The following is a 13,933-nucleotide window of genomic DNA, read 5'->3' as shown; positions in this document are numbered from 1 at the left end:
TATGAAGAGAGTAGAGTAGAGTATCATTTATTAATGCTGAGGGAAATTAAGGTAGGCAGGGAGGCAGGCATCAAGAGTGGTAGGCAGCAGGGCTTGACACTGGCACCTGTCAACCGGCCACATTTCAGTGTCACTAGCCAATTTGGCTCATAATATGTTTGACCCCTTTTGTATCAAGTGTTTCTATTCAAGTTAAAGAAAATGCTCAGTTACTCTGTTGGTATTTGTTTGATTTATTTCCATCTAGAAAGCTATGCACTCATCTTCTTGCATTAGCAACCCATCTTCTGAAGTTAGATGTACAGTATCATCATGATAAAAAAAATACTAATATCAAAATTGTGGCTAGTAGAATAGGTGAATGGCTAGTGAATTGGTAAAAACACTAGGCACAGAGGCCGGTGAGTGAAAAAGTTAATGTCAAGCCCTGGTAGGCAGGAAAGCAGGGAGGCAGACAGGCAGAGAGACAGTCACGCTAGGGACACATACACACTAATTTCGCCGGGCAAAGCTAACTTCACGCCACGCCAACAGGAGCGAAGTGAAAATATTCTATTTGATTCGCCGCTACGACTTGATGACGGTTGAGCTGTCAGAAGGGATTACTGAATTTCACGTATCTTAGCTTCGCTCGTTTCACCTACATGTGTCCCTAGCGTCAGGCAGGCAGATTGACAGTCAGACAGGCAGGCAGATAGACAAGCAGACAGACAGGCAAGCAGGCAGATAGACAGGCAGGCAGACACACAGGCAGGCAGACATGCAGACAGGCAGACAGTCATAGACAAGCCAGCAGACAGATAGATGGACAGGCAGGGCGCAGTGTGTCGACCTGAAATACTGAGACGAGCACACTGTGACACTGTGTAATAAGCTGGCCACAATGAGGACAGGTGTGTGTGTGTGTGTGTGTGTGTGTGTGTGTGTGTGTGTGTGTGTGTGTGTGTGTGTGTGTGTGTGTAACGTGTGCTGCTATCTCACGGGAACACACTGATAACGATTTCCCCATCGCTACCAGGTGCACACTGAGGACACACACACACAAACGCACACACACGCACACACACACACACACACACACACACACACACACACACACACACACACACACACACACACTCACCATTACACATACACACACGTATAGGACACACACACGCACACACGCACACACTTCCAATGTAGTCGGGAGTAGCAGGGAGAACTGTATAGGGGACATTTTATAAAATAAATTCACTTAAAGTTGTGGACAGCGGCCAACAGGTGGATAACACTACATCAAAGACATGCGCGCGCGCACATGCACACGCACACGCACACACACTTTGTTGTTTCATCTGGCCTGTTCTGACAGCCTTCCTCAGTTCTAAATGTTTCAATCGGATCTTGAATGGACCTGTTTGGAGATGGGTGTGAGCGTGGGTGTGTTAGGAGGTGTGTGTGTGTGTGTTGGCTGCATGGCCCTGCACAGACTTGTCAGAGAGCTGATGGAATCTTCAGGAATATCCAACACCCACACACACACACACACACACTTTGGAGACATTAACACAAACGTGAGCAGCCATTAGACACTCCTCGACATGCTACATGCCTTCGCACGCACGGACGCACACACACACACACACACAAACACAAACATTCACATTTCTCTCTCTCACACACACAGACACACACACATGCAATATAAGTACATACTGTTGTGTGCCTACTTGAAACTAATCAGCCAGGCTGCTGGGCATGTGATATTTACACAAACAATTGTTGGTGTGTGTTGCGGAAAATTAGACGTGTGTGTGTGTGTGTGTGTGTGTGTGTGTGTGTGTGTGTGTGTGTGTGTGTGTGTGTATTCTCTGTGTGTGTGGGAGAGGGCTTCACATAGATAAGTGATCCATTACGAGGCTTGAGGTTTCCTCTTATCAGCCATTATACTGTATGTACTAAAGAGGACAAGTAAAGTGAGTGTGTGTGTGCGTGTGCGTGTTCGCGTGCGCGCGTGTGTGTGTTTTCTGATGGCTTAATGAGTAATCTCCACTGCCCACTGCACTGCCCTTCTCCACTGTGGCTATTGCCCTAACTGTAAATGATCACACACACACACCCTTGGATGAAGCTGTATGAAACGGACACATGTATGTGTACACATGATTCACCATGGTAAGATGGATGTACGCACACACACACGCGTGCATGCACGCAAGCACACACACACGCACGCACATGCACACACACACACACACTACATTAGCATAGGAGTGTAATAGCTACAACAATGCTACAATAGCATAGCAGTGTAATAGCTACAACAATGTTACATTACATTGCAGTACACACTTAGCTGATGTTTTATTAGTGTTGGGTATTTGCAACAATCTCACAATATGATACACATCCCGATACAGTTGCCATGATACAACAAAGTTATATTGCGATATATACATCCTGATACATGGTCTTCAATATCCCGATATTTTAGACTTTTTTGTTTTTTACAACAGAGCTAAAATTACTGTAGTGTACAAGGCCTTCACAAAGCTGTTGGCCCACTGCATAGCAAGGAGAATCTTGTCAGATGCAGTTTCAGTAACTTGATAAACTAGTTGTTTGTTACACATGAAATATCGCCATACTGACGCCCCGTATTGATATGCGTGTATAGTGAAGAGACCCGCGATACTGTATTCCGATACAGATATTTTGAACACAGACCTCATTTTTATCCAAAGCACAGATATTACAAGGTATTGGTTACAGCCCCTGCAGCAATGTGGGGCACAGTGCAGTGTAATAGGCACAGCAGTGTTCTGTTAGCATAGCTTTATAATAATGCTAACTGCAGTGTCATTAACTGCAGAGTAAGGGTGGGCTATATACATCGTCTGCGGACTTATCGTGAATGTTGTTTTGACGATGAGTAATTTTGCAATATCAAGGGTTTTTTTTTGAAGTCGACAAAATTAACAAAGCGCTGTGACTGGGCTTGTCCTCTGAACGCCGTTAGCCAGAAGTCTGTCAGCCAATATTAATATTTTTATCAATTGTCTCTTATACAGACAGCACACATTAAATTTGTTTTGCTGCCATGCTCTGTGATGTAGTGTAGACATGCCATCATTTATGCAGACCATAGCTTCTTGGCTTAGGCCTACACATGCATTTTACATGCAAATGTTCCTGTCTTCACTCACCCAGTATTACAATTCAAACACACTTATACACCACAACCCTCCATTCCTGAAATTGGCCCTACTTGTGTTTTTTCCCCAGTGTTTTTGGAAAATTTTGTTATATTTATATATATATAATTATCGTGAAAATCCTTAAAAATATCAAGGTATTATTTTTTTCCCCATATCGCCAACCCTACTGTAGAGGCAATGCTACAGTAACACATTAGTTCACGGTAATTCACAGCAATGCTGCACTAGCCTAGCAGTATAATGCTACAATAGCTTAGCAGTGTAGTAGACTCAGTGGCTACATTAGCACACCAGTGAGCAGTAATACACATACATGAGCATGTGAGGAGAACACAGGCGCAAACACACCAGACGCGACTAGAGCAACACTGGCGACAGAAGTCATTGACTTGAATGGAAGAGCTGGCGACAGATGAGACAAAAGTGATTTGGGCAACAAGAGGCAATTTTAGTGACTTGAGCGACAGTTTGTAGTTGAACTTCAGCAAATATTATGCTAATGAGCTATGTTGCAGTTTGGTGGCAACCGCCGCAGCCAAAATTATGTAATGATTTAATTATGTTTTTATTGATCATACTCTGTCACTTTTATCGCTTGTGTCACTCTTGCTATGAAGCCAGTCCAGTGACGCTTTGTAGCTTTGCTCTCTTCTGTTGGGTTTGCAGGATTAGTGTCTGAGTTTGTTATGAGGAGAAGAGTCCGCATGGACTTCATGACTCTAGACAAGAGCAGTGCTACCATGTTAGCCGCAACAATGCTACATCGGCAATAATGCTACAGTACAACAATAGAGCTAAATAAGCCTGCTGCCTGCTGCCAGAGGGATCACATTACAGGACACACTGGGGTGGGGGCGGGTTGCAGAGAGAGAGAGAGAGAGAGAGAGAGAGAGAGAGAGAGAGAGAGAGAGAGAGAGAGAGAGAGAGAGAGAGAGCTGTGATGTGTTTACATTTCTTTGATGACATTTTGGGATGGGGAAGAGGAGAGGAGAGGGGGAAGGAAAGGAGAGAAGAGGTGGAATAAGAGGAGAGGAGAGGTTAGGGGGAATGGGACAAGAGGAGAGAAGAGAGGGAAGAGGAGAGGGAAGGAGAGGAGAGGAGAGGGGAGACTGGAGGAGAGAGGGAACAGGACCGGAGAGGTCTGCGGAGGCCTTCAGGGGTAATGTGATCTCTCCAGAGGATTCAGACAAAACTGCTCAACCTCTCTCTATCGCGCGCGCCTCTCTCTCTCTCTCTCTCTCTCTTGCTCTCTCTTTCTCAACCTCTTCTCTCTCTCTCTCTCTTGCTCTCTCTTTCTCAACCTCTTCTCTCTCTCTCTCTCTCTCTCTCTCTCTCGCTCTCTCTTTCTCAACCTCTCCTCTACTCCCTCTCTCTTTCTCTCTCGCTCTCTCTTTCTCAACCTCTCCTCTACTCCCTCTCTTTCTCTCTCTCTTTCTCAACCTCTCCTCTACTCCCCACACCTCTCCTCTACTCTCTACACTCTCTCTTTCTCCGTCTCTTTCAAGTTAAGTTGGCTTTATTGTCAATTTCTTTACATGCGTTGGTCATACAACGAATTGAAATTACGTTTCTTACTTTCCCATGCAGACATAGACATAGACTTCACTTTAGGTGTGGACATAGACACAGTGTTGCCAAGTCCCTGGCGACCAAAAACCTCATCTAGCCCCTTTAGCAAGTTTTTGGTGCATCTGGCGACTTTTTAAAACACACATTTTCAATGACAAAATCATTGTTTTCCAACATAATTGTGACTGCGCCGCCGTCAGAAGCGTTTCCCACGGTTACGCAGGGCTGCAGATTAGTTCTGATCTCCAAAAAGTAGCTAGCACCGCCCATTTCCACTGTGGACGAAGGAATGTCTGCAAGTTTAGTGTAGATCAGCGCGCCGCACGTGACGCTGTGACGGCATACGTAACATAATTACGTCATCTAGCGACTTTTCAGCGAGACAATAGCGACTTTGGCTGATTTTCTTTTGGCAACACTGCATAGACAATAAGACATAGACAGTACACATACATTACACCTAGAGTACCTATACAATACACATATAGACGTATAAAGTGCAAGACTGGGCAACAGAAGACTAGACTGATTATCTTCGACTTTCAAATCTCTTTGAGACTTGGTCTGACTAATAGCATAACAATTTATGTTTCTCAAATGGCATGGTTGACCCGCATCCCTAGGTTCCTGATTTTTCAGGAGATCAGAAACGATGTTTACATTGCTCTTGGCCTGACTAGAAGCAACACTGATCAGTTTGTGCGTATTGGACACATGCGACAGTCTGTTCAAATCAGCGTGTCATCTATACACAATGCATGATGACCAGTGTTGCCAGATGTGTCTGGTCAAATCCCTCCCAAAAGGTTCTCAAAAACCGTCAAAATGTGCTAAATTCCGCCCAACTTCAACAATTTACATTGACTTCTATGGGCCCAAAACGGCTGAAAAAAACCCCCAAATGGCCAATTTTTCCCGTTTTTACCCGCAGACGCTCATCCCAAGTAGCCCAATTGGGCGGGCACCCGTCCAATCTGGCAACACTGATGATGACGTGCCCGAGTGGTGATGTGTTTTACTTCTTTAACATCATCGATGCATTTTGTGATATAGGAGGTCAGTGTTTGTGTCTTTCCCTCTCTCTATTTCTCTTTCTCTGTCTCATTCTCTCTCTCCCTTTCTTTCTCTCCTCTACTCTTTACACCCCCTCACCCCCTCTCTCTTTTTCTCTCTCTCTCCCCTCCTCTCCATTTGTCTCTCTTTATCTCTTTCTCTTTATCCCTCTCTCTCTCCCTCTCTCTCACAGAAACACACACTGTACTGTGCTAAACTGTACTTCAAACCTCTATGGGAGCCCACACTCTTAAATGAACACACGCACACACACATAAACACACACACACACATTCATTGATTCAGCTGGGTTGCAGAGTCTCTGTGTTCTTTGATGGCCTACTGTGTGTGTGTGTGTGTGTGTGTGTGTGTGTGTGTGTGTGTGTGTGTGTGTGTGTGTGTGTGTGTGTGTGTGTGTGTGTTTGCAGTACCCGTTCCTGCTGGGCCTCCTCTTGGCGCTCTGCTGGTGTGTGTTGGTGTGTGTGAGCCGCATCTACATGGGAATGCACTCCATACTGGTGAGTATACACACACACACACACACACACACACACACACACACACACACGCAGGTGAGTATGTTTCACTACACAGTGTGTGTGTGTGTGTGTGGCCCCCATTAGTAGGCAGAGCTTTCAGAACATGACCTGGAGGGACCACACACACACACACACACACACACACACACACACACACACACACACACACACACACACACACACTGAGATTCATGTATGCATGCATGGCTGCCTGCTTATGTGTGAGGGGGTGGGAGTGAATGAATGAGTGTGCATTTTTGTTTACGCGTGTGTGTGTGTGTGTGTGTGTGTGTGTGTGTGTGTGTGTGTGTGTGTGTGTGTGTGTGTGTGTGTGCGCTCGCGCCCACGCCCGTGTGTGTGTGTGTGTGTGTGTGTGTGTGTGTGTGTGTGTGTGTGTGTGTGTGTGTGTGTGCAGGGAAGCTGACGGGGGGAGACAAAGGGGTTGGATATTCTGGGCCCAGGGAGAGAGTGGAGAGTGGCCCAGAAATGAGTCCCGAAATTGTAGGCAGAGCCCATTAGTAGGCAGAGCTTTCAGAACATGACCTGGAGGGACCACACGCACGCACGCACACACACACACACACACACACACACACACTCTGAGGTTCATGTATGCATGCATGGCTGCTTATGTGGGAGGGGATGGGAGTGAATGAGTGAGTTTGGTGTGGAGGTTAGGAGGGGCTTTCAGATAACTATCCTGGACCTGTCCAAAGCTGTGTGTGAGTGTGTCCGTGCGTGCGTGCGTGTGTGTGTGTGTGTCTTTGCATGCATGCATGCTTTGCGTGTGTTCTTGTTATCTGTGCACATGTTTGTCACTGAACGCACGTGCGTGTGTGTGTGTGTGTGTGCATGGCTCTGGTTGCTGTGTTGGAGTGAGTGTCTGTTACCATGGCAATGGTCGCCATGGCTCTGCCTTTCCCTCTGGCGGCGCTGTATCATGTCTCAGAGCTGACAGCAATGAGCCTACACACACACACACACACACACACACACAAGGTCTTCTATAATGGTTTCCGTCTGTTTTGCTCACACACACACACACACACACACACACACACACACACACACACACACACACACACACACACACACACACACACACACACACACGCAAAGCAGACCCCCTTTAATTGCTCCCCTCTGTTCTTGTGTTTATCAACATGCCTTCCTGACTATACAGTACCAATCTGTCCTCTTTCCTTACAGTTCTGACGAATTACACTATGCAGTATTACCAAGAGTATTCGTAAACCTGCCTTGACTCACATATGAACTTGAGTGACGTCCCATTTCTAACCCATATGGCTCATATGATATGATGTTTCGGTATACCAAACAATTCCAGACAATTCCATGCCTCCAACGTTGGGAGAACAGTTCTGGAGCGCACCTCTTTCCTCTTCCAACATCACAGTGCACAAAGCAAAGTGCATAATGTAATGGATGACAGAGTGTGGTGTGGATGAAATTGACTGGCCTGCACAAGAGTCCTGATCTAAACCCATTAAAAAAACCCTTTGGGAGGAATTTGAGTGGAGACTGAGAGCCAGGCCGTCTTGACCAACATCACCGTGTGACATCACCAATGCACTTTTAGAAGAATGGTCAAAAATATATCCCATAAATATCCCATAAACGCACTCAATCTTGTGGACAGCCTTACAAGATCAGTTGAATCTGTACTAGCTGTAAAATGTGGACAGATACCATATTGAACCCTATGGGTTAGAAATGGGATGGAACTTAAAGGGGTATGCCACTATATTGGGGCTTAATAGTATCTAGGTTTTACTACTAATTAATATTTAAGACCAGATCCAGTGCAATAGTTGAAATTCAGAAATGCAAGGTTTATTGGCTTGAGAGAGGGAGAGGAGAGGCCAATAGGCCCCAAAGGCCTGTCCACAGGCCTCCCCACCCCCTCTCTCCAATGAGGTGTTAACGGTACAGGTACAGACAAAGAAGAAACAAGAAGAAGGGCAGAACAATGCCAGTGGCTGAACTTAAAAACCCCTCCACAGGAAATGAGGTCACATTGGATGATGTCACATACAGTGATAGTCTTAGTCAATAGCAATGGATAGGCAATTTCAAATCAGCAGTTTGGGGGAAGGGAAGTTCAGTACATCCTGATGCCATAGACAAAGGGAACTTTTATTTGGCATCTTACAGTCTAAAAGTGTTATTCAAACACGTATCAAACAATACATGGACATTGAAATGTTATGTGTCATTGGGGGCACTATTCAGATTCTTTCAGGCTTAATACAGTTAAAATCGTTGGCTGGGATTTATAAAGGTGGTAAAGTGTCTTATTTTTCATGTTAAACGTTGTCTTGCTTTAAGACAAGTTAAAAGGGGGAGTATGTAGCTAAGCTAGTGAAAGTCAACGGATCACTGTAGCATGTAGCATACTACACGGATCCATTGACTTTCACTAGCTTAGCGACATGCTCCCTCTTTTATCTTGTCTTAAAGCAAGACAACGGCTTACATGAAAAATAAGACACTTTACCACCTTTATAAACGCTGGCCAACGATTTTAACTATATTAAGCCCCAAAATAGTGGCATACCCCTTTAAAATCATATGTGAGTCAAGGCAGGTTAGCGAATACTTTTGGTAATATACAGCTAGTGCAGTGTTTCCCAACCTTTTTCGTCTCATGTACCCCCTGAGCCTTTTTGTTGTGCCACGAGTACCCCCTAACTTGTGTTTCACATTGCTTTTTCTATTCCAGTGTGACTATGCTCCCATGCATTTGTTAAAATTACATTTTTCCAAGTACCCCCTTCAGTGTGCTCGCGTACCCCTAGTGGTACACGTACCCCTGGTTGGGAAACACTGAGCTAGTGTATGTACAAAGTAGGTATTAGTTTCAGCTAATGTGGGTTTAGGTGCTAGAGGTATAAATAACAATCGACATGTATCGATGCATCGATCCTGCTGCCGCCGATGGAATCATATCATATCGTGGGGCATTCTTCTGAAGTATCAAAAATAATCGAATCGCTGGCCCTTGCCCAATGCCCTAGCTCCATAACATAAAAGAAGTGGAAAAGTAATTGGAAATTGAATCGTATCGTATCGTGGGGCATTCTTGAATATTGAAAATAATCAATCGTATCGTAATTCAGGCTGTGATTTACACCCCTATTAGGTGCCTTGCTCAACTTCCCTTTAATAGCGATTGGGTGTAGGAGACCTCACATATGAATGATGTTTTTAAAGGGACTATTTACTTAGGTACAGGGTATTGGTTACAATTCCTTGAGCAATGTGGGGCTAGGTGCATTGCTCAAGTGCACTTCACTTCAATTCAGATGCAGTGGCCTGTGGCCGTGGCCTAATGGTTAAATGTGATCTTATGGATTGTAATTTCACTTCACACAGACACCTCCTGCTGATCAGGATGGGATTTGAACCTACAACCATCTGATGCCCCTAACGTAACTTCCTGAGGACAGAATGTCAGCGCCATCACCTATGGGGATGATGTGTGCGTTCGTGTGTTTGTGCATGTGTTAAAGAATATCATCGTGGGGTTCCTCAGTGTGTGTGTGTGTGTGTGTGTGTGTGTGTGTGTGTGTGTGTGTGTGTGTGTGTGTGTGTGTAGGGTCCTCATCCTCTTTGTGTGTGTGTGTGTGTGTCTACAGGACATTATCGTGGGGCACCTCTACAGCGTCCTCATCCTCTTTGTGGGCGGTTCTGCACTGGGGCCCATTGACGACTTCTATGTCCGGGGGACGTGGCCTATCGGCAACGCTGACGGGGGCGGTGACAACAGAATCTGGGACATCCTGGGCTGGCCAGTGGCGTTGGAGAGCCTGTGCGTACCGGCGCTGGTGATTGTTCTCCACGTGGGGACGGGGCTTTTGTCCTTCACGCTGGACGCCTGGAGCACGTCTCGTGGCGACACTGCCCAGATCCTTGGCTCGGGTGCGGGGCTAGCGGTGGCGTCGCACCTCAACCAGCGCCTGGGCCTGCTACCCGACCCGCCCCTCTCCGCCTTGCCCCTGCGCTGCCCGGCACTCTCGGCGCTGCCGGGGCTGGCGTGCGCGAGTGTGCTGCGGTCGCTGCTGGGCGTGTGTGTGTTGTTGGCCACGCGAGCTGCGATGAAGGCGCTGGTGATCCCGCTGGCGTGCCGCGTGGCAGGAGTGCCCTCTAGTGACGTGAGGAAGGCGCGACAGCACATGTCCGTCGAGCTACCGTACAGGTACATCGTCTACGGCACTGTGGGCTTCAACACGCTCTTCCTCGTACCCCTGCTCTTCAGTCTGCTACAGCTCGCATGATTGGGCCAACATGAGCATTCTAAAGCCTTGATTGGGCCGACCAGAGCATTCTAAAGATTCGACCAACCAGGATTTCTCTTTGCTTTTATTGGACCAGCTGGAGTATTCTAAGCCTTAATTTGACCAACATTAGCATTCTCAGCCCTGATTGGTCCAGCTCTGGGATTCTCTTGACTCTTAATGGACCGACCACTCATTCTAATGGCACACCAAAAGCGACTAGAGCGACAACGGCGACGGAAGTTTGTGTGGAGGAGCTGGAGACGGAAGAGACAAGCGATTTAGGCAACAAGAGGCGATTTGAACGCTACAGCCAATATTATGCCAATGAGTTGCGATGTGATTCGACGACAGCCACTGCAGCCGCTCAGAATGCTGTAATGTTTTAAATCTGTTATAATTGTCATACTCTGTGGCTTTTATGACTCGTCTCACTCTTGCTATGAAGATGGTCCAACAACTCTTTGTTGCTTTGGTGTGTTAGCGCCGTAAGCCCTGATTAGGCTAGGTGTTCTGGTCCTGATATTTTTCTCCATTCTGATTGGGCTAGCACTGGTATTCTCTTCGCTTTGATTGGATTACTCTGACAGTCTCCGCCCACTTCATCCTCAGCCAACTGGCCCCTCTCCCGATTGGCTGGACAGCCAACTCTTGACCAATGACATTTCTCTGTGTTAAACTGCCCCGCCCATCTTAAATGACAAACTGAATGATTTATTGACTGGTTGATTGATTGATTTATCTTTTAGTGTTGTTGTGCTGCTGTCTGTACCGTCATGTTGAACTTAAATGTTTTATGATTTTATTTTTCTAATGTTCTGTAGTCATTCCAATGGTGTCTGTCTGTCTGTCTGTCTGTCTGTCTGTCTGTCTGTCTGTCTGTGTCTGTGTGTGCGCGCGCGTGCGCGTGTTCGCTGCTGTGCTGTCTTGCTCTTGTGAGACCAGACGGCTCATGTTGTTTCATCATCTCTCCACTCCTCACTTCTCTGGTAGACATTGTCATTGACGGCTTTACCACTTTCTAATGCTTACTTTTTATTTCTGTGCGTTTGTGTGTGTTTAAATTCCTGTGAATTGCCTTTTAATGCCTTTAGAGCTTGGGGGGGGGGTTGGGGGGGGGCTCTGGACCATGCTACGACAAGTCATTTAGCAGACACTGTGTGTGAGTGAGTGAGAAAGAGACACAGAGAGAGAGAGAGATCTCCTCTGTGTGTAAAGCACTATTCCAACGGGACTAGTTTTATGTTCATGGGGTTCATGGGGTAATGTGATTTTTATCTCAGGATGTCGGTAAAAGAAAAGGCAGATTCGAACTGGGTTGAAATATCTCAGTAAACGAACAGAAAGCAGGAGGGGTTACTCATCACGCACCTGTGACTGCCCTGGTCGTCATGCGCGTGCCAACTCCACAATATATTATTGATTTTTGAGCACATTATTGCGCATCCATGGACGCTTTTGGACCCGTGGAACAATTCTAATAATTGGCTACAAAAAAGAGAAAAGGGAATGCTTCACTGGGTCCTGTATCCAGTTAGTAAAAAAAAGGGTGCTCATCAAAAAGAACTTGGGCGTCCAAACTTCCATGAAAAGATAAAAAAACACTATTTGAGGCACTCCTTACTAAAGTTTAAAAAGCCTTTATTAAATACTGGCTACATGCCTACGCGTTTCGACCCATTGTCTTCATCAGGGCATGCCTAATAATTGGCTGTTGGTTTACTAACCCATCAAAATGTCTGCATGCGTGTCCTTTCATTTGGAGAGAGCGTTTGACCATGCTGTCTAATTTTGACAGCAAACACAGCTTGGAACAACTCCCTAAAATAAAACTAACTGTTTACTACAAGGCTGTGATGTTTGCAAGCCCAGAGAGATTTGATATATTGTGCGTTTCGTGCGCTTAACCAGACATCTTTACATAGGGTCGCATTCGGACAGGATTAGTATTACCTAGGGTAATTCTTCCGGACCGTTTTACAGGAGGTAAAACTCGCGGTGAAGTTTACCCGACATACTCCGCTATCTTTACCGGACTGGCGCGTTCGGACGGGATTCAATTTCCCGGTAACACTTTATTTTAGGGATACATCTATTAGCACTAATACATACAATGTCCCTGTATAAGTAACTTGTAAGGCATGTACTAAGCAAAATCAAGCATTTGTTAGGCATGTAGTCGCAAATGTCTTGTTCATGCACAATAAGGTTTTTTTTTTTTTACCAATTTAACCTTAGTAAGGACCTAGTAGGCCTTAGTGTTTGCTTAGTACATGCCTTACAAGTTACTTATGCAGGCATTAACATTGTATGCATTAGTGCTAATAGATGTATCCCTAAAATAAAGTGTTACCAATTTCCCAGCTATTATTACTTTACCCCAGATCCTCCCATTAAACTAGTTCCGTCGGAATAGGGCCTAAGTGTTGCAGGTGAGCCTTGCTTGGTGTAAAGACTCCACTGATTTACGCTGCTTTGCTGTGTTGTGGTTATTGTCTTTGTATTTAGTTTAATTATTGTGTAATTGTGTTTATTGTTTTTGTTCAATTGTTGTTGTGTAATTTTGTTAAATTAGCAGCACTGTTGTTGATATGTAATTTGATGTCATCACCTGGGGCCTGGCACCTCACCTGGTTGTCATGACGACTATCCTAGGGCTAGATGCAGCTGTCTTAGCACAAGTGCTGCCTACTTCCTATAACCACATTCCTCATTTCCCCATTTCTCTGAATATAGTCTTACCAGAATCACTTTTTAGTTTTTCATTTCGCCTGTCTTGCCATTCCAATTTCTCGGTTCTCCTTATCTTCACCATTTTCTAAGTTCTCCCATTTCAACACAACAGCATTTCAGTTTCTCCTTATCATAACATTTCAGTTTCTCCTTTCTCCTTACCATAACATTTCATTTCAGACACATTCCAGTCTTCCCTCTCACTATTCATAACGTTTCAAAGTCTCATTTCACCTCTCTTACTATAACCACATTCCAGCCAGTTTGCCGACCCCTCAAGGTGATTGGTTATTGGTTTGAGCTTGTGTTCATATCCATGGCCCTTAGCTAGCACCACTGAGCTAGCAGCCCTCAGCTCATGTGGTAGCTAGCTTTGTCTATTAGCCTTAAGCTTTCAGCTGACTTTGGGTACATTACATTACCCTACCTCCCGTCCTCCACCTGTGCTTGTGGCTTTGAGACTTGCTGACCCCCCGCCTCCGTGGAGGTAATAACAATAATGTTTCCCCGCTGTCAGCCTAGCCACAACTTTTGGGGGGCT

The 13,933-nt window shown here is 45.6% G+C and overlaps 1 protein-coding gene across 1 annotated transcript in view; it reads left to right on the top strand.

Annotated features, from left to right (window-relative positions):
• The window catches only part of sgpp1b (sphingosine-1-phosphate phosphatase 1b), a 15,797-nt gene extending 2,388 nt beyond the window's left edge, over positions 1–13,409 (top strand). Inside the window, exons 2-3 of the mRNA XM_063184662.1 lie at positions 6,251–6,340; positions 10,021–13,409. Coding sequence (XP_063040732.1) covers positions 6,251–6,340; positions 10,021–10,659 — 729 coding nt within the window. The 3' untranslated portion in view covers positions 10,660–13,409. The remainder of the gene's footprint in view (positions 1–6,250; positions 6,341–10,020) is intronic.
• Positions 13,410–13,933: the final 524 nt, after the last annotated feature.

The sequence above is a fragment of the Engraulis encrasicolus genome, chromosome 19, assembly GCF_034702125.1.
Source record: "Engraulis encrasicolus isolate BLACKSEA-1 chromosome 19, IST_EnEncr_1.0, whole genome shotgun sequence".
Taxonomy (NCBI): Eukaryota; Metazoa; Chordata; class Actinopteri; order Clupeiformes; family Engraulidae; genus Engraulis; species Engraulis encrasicolus.
Note: the sequence above shows the minus strand (reverse complement) of the source record. Positions and strands in the feature narration are given on the sequence as shown.